Genomic DNA, 11,484 nt, shown 5'->3' with positions numbered 1-11,484 from the left:
GGGTCAACCCTGGGGCTGTGACTTGGGGAAATGAGGGATAAACTCCAATTCTCTACTTAGAACTCATGTCATGTATTCCACCTATTTCTCCCCGCCCCCCTCCAACTTTCTTTCCATAAAATTTTATTGGTGAGTCTCATAGCTGGAACCACACTCAACTCCCCCCACCCTTCAATATCTTTATGGTCTGATAGCAGAAGGACACTCTTTTATTCTAGGCAATGGCCCTCCCCCAGTAAATTAGAATTGGCTGACCAGGATGTCCTGGCTGTAGTTTTCAACCTCCAGTATTTAGCTCAGTGCTCGTAAGGGTAAAATGAATACTTTTTCATTGATTCATTCAAGGACAATTTCCCTGACCCTCTAATTTAAGGAGGCCATTAGGAGAATGGCTTCTCCCAAAGCCCTAAAAGAGTGATCGGCTTTGCCCACGCCCATAGTGCTGCACCCACTATGGTTTTCAGAGATTGGTTTCAAACAGGAGGAAATAGGTGGCTGTATAGAAAGATTAAACACTTCACATTTATTGACAGCAAAAGATAGAGGAGGTAGGTCTGGTGATCAGCACAGGCTACATTTCAGAGGACCACATTTGGGGCTAGGCAAGCCCCTCTTTTTCCCTCATTCACCACTTCAACCAAACCCGACAGATCCCTTCACCATTGCCAAAAGCACCTCCATATGCTCCCCCCCCCCGCCCCTTGAGGGATGGCATTTGTTTTTTGTCTCCAAATTGGAATATTCCAAGGGCCTCCCCAAGGCAAGGGAGAGGTAGGGTGTGCCCCCCAAGCCACACCTAGAGAATAAAAAAAATAAATTTGGCCACTGTATTTAAAAAAGACAGGAAAAACTGTTAGGTTGGGCTACCCCCCATCTTGGGGTGGTAAAGGCTGCTGGCCTGGGAGCAGGGAAGGCCCCTGACTACCCTGGCCTCAGAGAGTCTTGCCTCTGCCCTCTGAGATGACATCCTCAGGCTGGGCACGCATGTACCACTCCACCCAGGCTCCGTCATAGATGGCCACATCAGGCTTGCCACAGAGATACGCACCCAGGGCTACATGGCAGGCAGTGACGCCTGAGCCACAAGTTGCCACCAGGGGCTTTGAGAGGTCCACTTTCTTCTCCTGGAACAGTCTTTGGATGGCATCAGTGCTCTTCTCCAGGCCCTCCTCAGTCAGGAAGTCGAGGAAGGGAATGTTCAAGGTGCCAGGGATATGACCAGGTTCAATGCCTAAAGGAGGAAAAGAGGCTTTCAGTGGGAGGTAGAAAATAGCAGGGAGGGTGGGAGGATGGAGAGAGTCAGAGAAGCTGGGCTGAAATCCTGGCCTTGCAGCTAACTACCTGTGCCTCAGTGCTTAGCACAGTGCCTAGCATATAGTAGGCATTTAATAAATGGCTACTGATTGACTGATCACCCCCTCTCTTGGCCTCAGTTTCCTAATCTGTAAAATGAGGTAGTTGGGTTTATAAAATTCTAAATCTAGAGTTGGAAGGGACTTCAGTGGTTATTTAATCCATTTCATAGAAGAAGAAACTAAGGCCCAGGATAGTGATTGACTGGCCTAAGGTCACATAGGTCATAGGGACAGTACATAGAGAACTGGAAAGTGATCTCAGAGATTCTTTAGTCCAACCCTTCTTTTATGGGTGTGAGGGTCAGGGGGAAGAGGTCCAGGGAAGGTAAATGACTTTCCTAGAGGCACAGAGAAAATAACAGACGAAAGCAGGTTTTGAATGCATGTCCTTTGACTTCAAAGCCAGTGGTCTTTCCATTGTACCACACTGTCTGCCATATGGAGGAGACAAAGGGACTGAAGTACCTTCTAGCTCTAGTTCTGGATCCTAAAATAAAGTCTGAAGGGAGATTGTGAAGAAAAAAGGCATAATTTAACTGAAGAAGGATGGGACAAGTTGTGGTATAGCATTGTGATGGAATACTACTGTACTGTAAGAAATAACAAGCAAGATGCTCTTAGAAATCTGGGAAGATTGAACTGAACTGATACAAAGTGAAGGGAGCAGAACCAGGAGAACATTGTGGACAGTAACAGCAATGCTGTAGCAATGATCAATCATAAGAGACTTACCTACTGTGATCAAGACAATGTTCCAAGGCAAGTCCAAAGAACCCATTATGATATATGCTATTTACCTCCAGAGAAAAAAAGTTGATGAACTCTGAATGTAGATGGAAGAATTATTCTTTTAACTTCTTTATCCTTATTTGGCTTGTGTTATCTTTTGCAACATGGCTAATATGGAAATGTGTTTTACATGATCCTACATGTATAAAAACAAAATTAAATGGCTTGCCTTCTCAAGAAAGGAGTGGGGAGGGCAGGCAGGAGGTAAAGAGAGAATTTGGAACTCAAATAAGAACATGACCAGGGAGAGGTGCAAACTGGCTTTGAGTGGACAATGTCAGAGAATTAAGTGTGCAAAGGGACCTTAGATAGCATTTTATCTACCCCACCTCCTTGTCTACAATGATAAAGAAACATCTTCTAGAAGCAAAGGGACTTTCCTAAACTCCTATAGGTCATTGGTGTCTTAACATCTGGGTTTTGAGACCCAGTTCTCTGACTGAAAATCCCCAGGATATTTTTCATTATACCAGAGTGCCTAACGAGGTCTGAGGTGGGGGCACTTAAGAGCCAGCTACTTTCTCCTATGACCAAAAGACTGACTAGCTGGTAAGGGATCATAGGACTAGTATGAGACAGACCAAACAATGACATAGCTGGAAGAGACCTCAGTGGTCCTCCAGATCACCTGGCACCTAAGTAGCAACCCCAATTCCAATATCCCTGACCAACAGCCATGCAAACATCCATTTGCTTAAAGACCTTGACAACCAGGAGATATTGCCCCAAGGTCTGCTTGTAGAGTGGAATGTAGGCAGAGTAATTAACTTGGCAGTCAGAGAGAGCCTGGAGTCTTAGACCCAGCCTTCTGGGTCCCACCTTCACTTTTCTGAACCTCATTTCTCTACTTCACAAAATGAGGATAATGATTACAAATTTTCCACCTCAAGGGATGGTTGAGAGGCTGAGTCAGCATTTAGTAAAGTGCCAAATGAAATGACGGTGACCCTTCCTGGTGTCCCCAGTGCTTAGCACAGTACCTGGCACAGAAAAATGACTATTGGCTTGACTATGATCATTAATGTTATAAATTAAAATAATTAAACAAGAACTTCATAACTAAATAATAGCTAACAACCAATCATATAAGACTTAGAGTCTACAGAGACTTTCATGTTTATTTAATTCATTTGGAACTTATGACAAGAGAGGTCCCTCCCTCCCTCTCTCCCTCCTTCCTTCCTTCCTTCCTTCCCTCCTTCCTTCCTTCCTTCCTTCCTTCCTTCCTTCCCACTGAGATTTTCTAATTATTATTGGCACAGTTATTACATTGAATTTAGACAATGAGGAAACAAGCCAAATTAAATATCCCCAAAGGTTTGAATACCTGAGGGGACCCAGAGTTTGAGTAGAGGTATGCCAAGTGGCTGGTCCATCCAGCCCAAGCTCAGGTCCAGAAAGAAGACTCTAAGGAGTCCCCATACTTAAGTATCTAGAAGAACTTCACCAGCTGTTGCCATCCCCTCTGAAGGCCTTCTCCTAGGCATGCACGTGACTCCAGCTCCAGAAAGTTCTGCTAGCAGTACATAGGCATAATCCAAAATGCATCAAGGAGTGCCTGCCATCTGAGGACCAGCCCAGCTACCAAAAACATCCCATCTTTGGGGTCAATGAGGTACAGAGGGTACATGGACAACTCCACTCCCCATTTCAGGGACTGCTCAGACCCAAGCTTCCCTCCCTGGTCACCACTGTCCTCTAGGTGATGACCCCCCTCCCCTTTAGAATAGAAGTTTCTTGAGGGCAGGAGCTATTTATGTCACTGTCTCCTAGGTTCTTCTGCCTGGCACAGAGTAGGTCAATCAATGTTTAGCTATTCTTTTATCCCCATTTTACAGATAAGAAAACTAAAGCCCACAGTGGCTCAAGGCAGGTGAAGCCAAGAATACTAGAATGATTTTGAGGTTTAAGGATCTGGGTTCAAATTCTGGCTCTGGTTCTGAAAACCTAGGCAGCTAGGTGGCACAGTGCATAGAGCACCCAGCCTGGAGTCAGGGATACTCATTTTCCCGAGTTCAAATCTGACCTCAGACACTTATTAGCTGTGTGACCATGGGCAAGTCACTTAACCCTGTTTTATCTCAGTTTCTTCATCTGTAAAATAAGCCAGAGAAGGAAATGGCAAACCACTCCAGTTATCTTTCCCACAAAAATCCTAAAAGGGATCACAGAGAGTCAGACATGACTGAACAACTTACAACTTGGGGGACTTTGGGCAGATCCTATCACCCCTCCAAACCTCAGTTTCCCTATCTGTAAAATGGGGACAACAAACAGCCCCTTCCCCACATAGGATCAAATGAGCCAATGGATGTAAAGCTATAGAAATGGGGGCTGTTCTCATTATCATCACTGTTGCTATCACTCTCTCACACTGATCCTCAGTTTCCCTCAGTCTGTTCCTCATGTTCTCTAGGCACTTTAGCTCACCCCGGCTCTGGTTAGACAACTAGGGCTTCCAGCAGGGAGCAGAGGGCAGACCACAGGGCATGAAAGTTAGCCAGTGAGCCAGTGGCCCCCTCCCAATCCATGTGTTCAGCAGCAAACACACCTCTCCCACCACTGCTGCCCAGCCCATGCTAAGAGCTCGAATGTCCATGGTACTGGAAGACCTGCAAATCACCTGATATGACTTATCTTATTTGTGGAGGAAAAGATGAATGGTGGCAGGGGGATGTCTGGATGGAGCCCAACTGGGACAATATTTGATGGCATATGGGATCGTCCGTAGGCACTTGGGCTCAGAGCTCTTACCAATAAAACGAAAGGATCAGAGTAGGTGGGCTCCAAGGTCCCTTTCGGTTTTAAATAAATGATCCTGCATCACAGTCCCTCTTTAGGCCTCAGTTTTCTCATCTGTAAAATGGCAGGGCTGGATTTGAGAGCCTCTGAGACCTGTTCCAGCTTCAGAGCCATGATTTTATGGTTTATTTTAATCGTGGATTTGGAAAGGGAATCTTGGAAATACTCCAAGATACCATGTGGTACTGTGGAAAGAGTAATAGGGCTTGGAATCAAAGCATCTGGATTCAAAGCCTGGTTTTTCCTCCCTGTCTTGTGTGACCTTGGCCAAGTCACTTGAACCCTATGAGTTTCAAGTTCCTCCACCATAAGATAAGGAAGTAGGACTAGTGGCTTCTAAGAAACGTTACAGCTCTCAACTTAGGATCTTAGGACCCCATCCCCTCATTTTAAAGAGGAGGAAATGGAAGAGTAGATTGGAGAAGTGAGTTGGGTACAATCCCCCAGGTAGGAAGAATACTGTGTGATCTTTCTGCCACCTGGTCATAGACAATATTACCTTCCCGGGGTTCTGGCTCAATGCCTCTGAAGCGCCCTTCCACACGGGCATCCACAACCTGGAACTGGCGTGATTCAATGTTCTCCTTGATATCTTCGTAGGTCTTCACAAACAGCGGGTTTAGGGTGGCCTGGAACTCTGCTTGAACTGGGCGGGCCCTGCCAGAGCTTAGTGGATAGCCCTCCCGCTTCCAGTTCCTTAACCCTCCATCTAGCAGTGAGACAGTCTCGTGCCCAAAGGCCCTGAACATCCACCACAATCGGGGGGCGGAGAAGAGGCCCTGCTCACTGGCATCGTATACCACCACGTGGGTGCCATTGCCCACCCCCAGCTTGCCAACATACTCAGCAAACTCGGCAGCATTGGGCAGCATGTGGTCATAGGGGGACGTCCGGTCGCTGCAGAGGTCGATGTTGAAGAAGGCAGCTCCAGGGATGTGACCTTCTTCAAACTCCTGCAGAGGGTCGCGTTTCAATTTGGGCAGGTACCACGAGGCATCTAGCAGCTTCAGGGGCTGGGATTCCTTCAAGGACTTAGCTACCCACTGGGCTGATACCAGAGCTCTGAAGAGGGATCGTGCAGCCATGACGCCTGGCTTTTGAGCAGCTTCTGCAGAACTTGAGGTCTCCTGGAACCCTCTAGACTAGGCAAGGAAGAGAAGAATCAATAACTAGGAGCAGGTAGGTGGGTAAGCATGAGGAGGGCTAGAATCCATTTGCAATTTGTGTTATCAAGAGGCAGGGAGAGCAGAACAAAGAGAGGGAGGGAAGAAGGGAGGGAAGAATGAATGAAGGGAATGAGGAAAGGAGGGAGGGGCGGTCAGAGTCCAATAAAAACACTACACAGCAAATAGCTAGCTTCAGTGAACTCAAGAGTGCTGACTTAGCAAAGTCACCCTGTCCCACCCACCAGGCCTCAGTCACAGAGATTAGAGTGACCATCATTCTCTGGAGACAAGGGAGGGAGGATACCTGCATTACTTGGGGCAGAAAACAGCTCGTGACTCCAGAGATTCATCTTGTCTAACCCTTTCATTTTACAAATGAGGAAACTGAGGCCCAGAGAGCCAAAGTAAAGGAAGTGCCAGAGTCAGGACCTGAATCCCAAGTCCTGACTCCAAATTAAACCTTCTTCCACCTGTACTATGTCCCTAGGGGGCAATTTGGGGAAAGCAGGATTTCATGGGTCACACTGGTTCTATGCAATGGAGAGGCAAGCAAGAAGGCAGATGCAGATCCTTTAATGTAATGGCAGGAGATGTGGGTGTGATCCCTTGGGCAGTGGTGATCCTGAGCCTAGAGACATCCACTCCCTATGATTTCCTTGGCACATTTCCCGGTGATGAGAGAGACTCAAGAGTGCCAGAGAAGGGGATGGCTAGGTAGCGCAGTGAATAGAGCACTGGCCCTGGAGTCAGGAGAACCTCAGTTCAAATCTGGCCTCAGATACTTAACACTTACTAGCCATGTGATCTTGGGCAAGTCACTTAACCCCAATTGCTTCTTCAAAAAAAAAAAAGGGTGCCAGAGAAGAGTAGTGACTTACCCAAAGCTATGCAGCAATTTCTTAGCAAAGACAGGACTAGACTGACCATTAGAGTTTAGACTGTACACATGATGGAACTAGTCCTGCACATGCCCTCCTGAATGCCAACCACATGCCCTATAAGGAATCTAATCTCTCCTCTGTCACTCCCCCCGTCTACCTGGGTGACTGCAGGCAAATCCTTTCTCACTTGGGCTGTTTCCCAGTTCTGTAAATGAGGGGGCCTGAACGATCTCAATAATTTCCAAGACCCTTCCTTGTTTTGACATGTTATGTCCATGTTTCTAATTCTGACATCTTTTATTCTAATGTTCTTGCCTTCGATGACAGTTCTAAGTGCTAAGGCTCTTCCCAGCACTGATATTTTAAATTCTATTGACTCTCCTTGCAGCACAATTCAGTCAAATTCCCCAAGAATGTTAAAAGCTTATACCATTCGAATGAAAGGGAGGATAGTGTGGTGTAGGGAGGGGAGGCTTATGAGACTAAGAGTCCTACTCCAATGAGCCTGACTCACACTGACTGGGTGACCCTGGGCAAGTCATTTCCTTTCTTCATGCTCCCAGGTGATTTTCTAAGACTACAAGATGCTGAGCAGGTATAGACAGTGATGATAATAATAGTTAACATTTATGCAGCACCTACTGTGTGCTAAGCACTTCACAAATATGATCTCATTTGAGCCTCACCACAACACTGTGAAGAAGGTACCATTATTGTCCCCATTTTACAGATGGGGAAACTGAGGCAAACAAGGATGAAATGACTAGATATGAATTAATAGAGGAGTTCCTCAGAATTCTCTACATCAAAGAAATCACAAGTCTATTGGGGGGGGGGAGAACAGCTGGAGGAATCAGAGGACCCAGGTTCAAATTCTACCTCCTTCAGTTAACAACTGTGTGACCTAGGCTAAGTCCTTCTAAGTGTGTGAGCCTTAGTTCCCCCTGACCTGATGACCTCTGAGGTTCCTTCAAGTCCTGTTTATGATCCTATTACCTCCAATCAAATTCCTACTTATTCATTCCTTGTGGGAACTTGGGCTGAGTCACTTCACTTTTAGCTCATGTCTACAACAACACATAGAGTGTTTTACCTAGACTATCTTTGACCTGTACAACAACCCTGAGGTAGATGTTATTATCCTCTTCATTTTACAGGTGAAGAAACAGGCTCAGAGAGATTTTTATTTGCTGAGAGTTACAGAGAACCAAGTTTGTGGCAGGATTCAAACTCAATTCTGTCTGACCAGAGTCTACCATTCTACAGTAGGCATTGGGGAAAGACTGACCAAATGAAAAATGAACCAAGAAAAATGATGATAGTCCCTGCCCTGCTCTAAAGGAGTTAACATTCCATTCAGGAGAATATATACATGTACATATATATATATATACACACATGCACATACACACATACATGTATACAGATGATTAAATGTGATTTAAAAAAAATTAAACCAATGATTTCTTTGGTGTAGGAAGTTCCTTCTAGTAAGAAAGCTCCCTCCACTACCACACAACCCCACCTGCCTAAATACAAATCATATGCAAAGGAAATCCACAGTTGTTGCTTGGATAGGGGACAATCATGGGAAAGGTGGTACCTGAACTTCCTCAGCCATGTACAGCTCCTCGATGAGCTCAGTGTCCCTGCCTGGATGGGTTCTCAGGAAGTCTGGGTTTTGCTCTCTGATCACTTATTAATGATGGTCAGGAAAGGTTAGCCTAAGCTTAGCCAACACCTCCTACACATCCAGGTGTATCCTCATTCTCAAAAAGTAGGTAAAGGAATAAGGGAGTTTCAGAAGCAGGACTGGAACCCAGGGCCATGGAATTGAAAGCCACCATCCCAAACATAGGAGCTGTTTGTTTTGTTTTAATTTCTGAGGGAGTAGAACAAATGATACATAGAGAGCATGGAACTTGAGAGGTGGTCTGGAACTGAAATTTCAGAGGCTGACAAAGAAAAGGAAACAGAAGCTCAGAAAGGGAAAGGGTCACCCAGTCATTCATACAGGTGCATGAATGGTAAGGAACCAACACAGAATTAGAATTCAGGTCTTCTGACTCCAACCCTGTGGGATGGTTTCTAACCTTCCTTCCAGCTCTCAATCCAGTCAGTCTATGGCTTTAGAATCCAGGATTAGAGCTGAAAAGGTCCCCAGCGGCAAATGTACAGAAGCCCAGAAGAAATGACTTGTTCAGGGTTACATTGCTACAACCAATAGGCAAAAAGATTTAAGAGGTGGACTTCAGAAGTGATTTGCAAAATGAGGAAACTGAGGCTCAGGGAGAAGATCCAGGAATCAAACCCGGACCTCTTGAAGCTGCATCTTTCCTCAGCTACACAGGAGTCGTCCCAAGGCTTAGGTGGCTTGGAGCCACTGACTGAACCTCCCTCGGAAGGGAGTCCCAAATTCCTGGTGCCGATAAAAGGAGCCCAGTGGGGTAGAGGGCTGAGAAGGGCTTACTAGCCTCATAGGATTTTCCGAGCCCCAAATGTCTTAGAGAGTATTTAATCCGGTCCCCATTTTACAGGGTAGGCAAAGCTGAACCTCAGAGAGGTCACCCGATTTGCCCAAGGTCACACAGCTCAAGTAACAGAGCAGAGGTCGTTTGCAAACCCAGTTAGGGCCTCTGCCTGCTTACTCAGAGCTCGCTGCATCTCCAAATGGCTGCCCCTCTTACCCCTGGGTAAGAGTAGCCCTGGACAAATGCTAGACTGACTTTAGTCCCAGCGGGCACCCCCAAAACACCACTAAAGTACACGAGCTAGGGGTCATTCGGCGCTCTTCTCCTGGGCTTCCGGTTACTCCCCCCCTTCCTAGCTGTGTTAGGCTGAAGGAGGGTAACCTTCCTTTCCCGCTGCCCTTCAACACCCCCAGCTCATTTACCCAACCTACACTCCACGGGTGGCCCTGGGGAAGAGCCAGAGCTCCCGGAGCTCGGATCGTCCCGCGGTGAGAGGCGCGGAGGTTTGGGCACCTTGGACAGGGGTAAAGGCTAGGCGTATTTCCCCCAAGAGCTAGGGACGTAAGGGATGGAAGGAGACAGAGGATAGAGGACATTTGGGAGCCGAAGAGAGAGTCGGGGGCCCAGCACCCACCCCACACACGTCCTCACTCACCACGGTAGGGGCCGGCCCAGGCTGGCGGCTTCTCCGCCCCTTCCCCTGCGACGGCGACGCCAATGGGCTGGGCCCTGAGCGCAGGAAGGAGGGATCGATCCAAGGGCCGGGCAAGCGGCGAGGGAGGGACAGAGGCAGGGCCCAGTCTAGGGCTTCCCTTTTTGAACCAGCTAACTTTATTGAACAGGGGAGAGAGAGGGAGTGACAGGCGGCAGACCGGCGAAGGGAGTGTTGGGGAGGAAGGCGCTGACTTGTCTGGCGGCCGGTGCCCAATGAGGCAGAAAGGAAAACAATGGGGAACTGACCCAAGGACAAATGGAGTGGGACTGAGGGAACCTAGCTCTTAGGACCGTCCCGGGCACCAGGAGGATAACACCCACCACCACCATCTCCCTTGGACAGGGCAGGAAACGGGGGTCCGTGGAGGGAAGGGGACTTGCCCGAAGTCACACAGCTAGGAGCCAGCTGAAGCCCGATTTCCTGGCCAGGTTCACGCCATTCGGGTCCAGGGCTCTGGCCACAGCTCTCAACCACCTCTCCAGAGGTCCACTGAGGGGGAGGAGTGAAAGGGAGAAGAGGAGAAAGGGGAGGAGGTGCAGAGACGGAACGGACAGCCACAGTCCAGGGGCCAAGGTCCCAAGGTTACCTACCCTTCCCCCACCCCCACTTTCTTGCATATTCTGCCTAAATTAATTCTCTCTGTTTTGGAGATTCTGGTTAAGTGGAGCTTTGAGGCTAGGGCAGGATCAGGTATGTCCCACCAGCTGGCGAGTTGCCTAAAAAAATTTTAGCCGGGAGGAGGTGCAGGAATTAGGGAGAGGTGCCACGATCTCTCCTCCCTCTCCAGTTGGGGGCGCTTTGGGGAAGGGGCTATTTCTGAATCTGGGCTTGCCTCCCATAGGAGACCTTTGTTTCGGGGCTGGCTACAACTCTCCCCTGGCCAGAGCCCAAGATGTGGTTCAGCTTTTTACTGAATTGTCTTAGGAACTAACTGCTCCCGGCTTTAAACGAATCCCCCCTCCCCCAGTCCTTCAACTGGGCTGCCACCTGTCACTACGCCCCTCTTCCTCCTCCTCCTCCTTCTCCTCTTTCCCTTCCTCCATCTCTTTCTCTGGGAGGGGAGGAGGGGCGAAACCCACACACAAACCCACATATACAAACATACACACTTGCATGTACGGACTCCCAGTCACAGCCAAGGCAAATTCAACTCTTCCTACTCTCAAGGGGCCCCAAGCCCCACTGCAACTACCGGGGATTGGCTGCTAAGGTGGGAGGGGTCTGCCCTGGGATAAAGTCGAGGGCCCAGCCTGAGGGTGGGAAGACTGCCACCTTTCCCTCCGCCCAGAGGCCAGCTGGGTTTGA

At 48.1% G+C, this 11,484-nt stretch overlaps 1 protein-coding gene across 3 annotated transcripts; it reads right to left on the bottom strand.

Moving 5' to 3' along the window:
• Positions 1-500: 500 nt before the first annotated feature.
• On the bottom strand, positions 501-11,338 carry MPST (mercaptopyruvate sulfurtransferase). 3 transcript variants are annotated; one of them, XM_069082075.1, is made up of 3 exons: positions 11,289-11,338; positions 5,446-6,088; positions 501-1,231 (listed from the first exon to the last, which is right to left on the bottom strand). In XM_069082075.1, the coding sequence occupies exons 1-3, from the start codon at positions 11,292-11,294 to the stop codon at positions 933-935; spliced, it is 948 nt and encodes a 315-aa protein (XP_068938176.1). In that variant the 5' UTR covers positions 11,295-11,338; the 3' UTR covers positions 501-932. The 3 variants fall into 3 exon arrangements, with proteins under 3 accessions (XP_068938176.1, XP_068938177.1, XP_068938178.1); XM_069082076.1 differs by lacking the exon at positions 11,289-11,338 and adding an exon at positions 10,120-10,269; XM_069082077.1 differs by lacking the exon at positions 11,289-11,338 and adding an exon at positions 10,120-10,268 and having other exon boundaries at positions 5,446-6,083.
• Positions 11,339-11,484: the final 146 nt, after the last annotated feature.

This window comes from Petaurus breviceps, unplaced genomic scaffold, assembly GCF_028583685.1.
Source record: "Petaurus breviceps papuanus isolate PSGF00001 unplaced genomic scaffold, PetGlider_PUasm1.0 156, whole genome shotgun sequence".
NCBI lineage: Eukaryota > Metazoa > Chordata > Mammalia > Diprotodontia > Petauridae > Petaurus > Petaurus breviceps.
This window is presented reverse-complemented; position numbering and strand designations above follow the sequence as displayed.

Excerpts from the sequence above, each read along its gene's own strand:
- MPST (XM_069082075.1), bottom strand. Across the intron at positions 1,232-5,445 it reads TGAGCCAGAACCCCGGGAAG|GCATTGAACCTGGTCATATC; the intron begins GTAATATTGTCT and ends TTCCTCCTTTAG.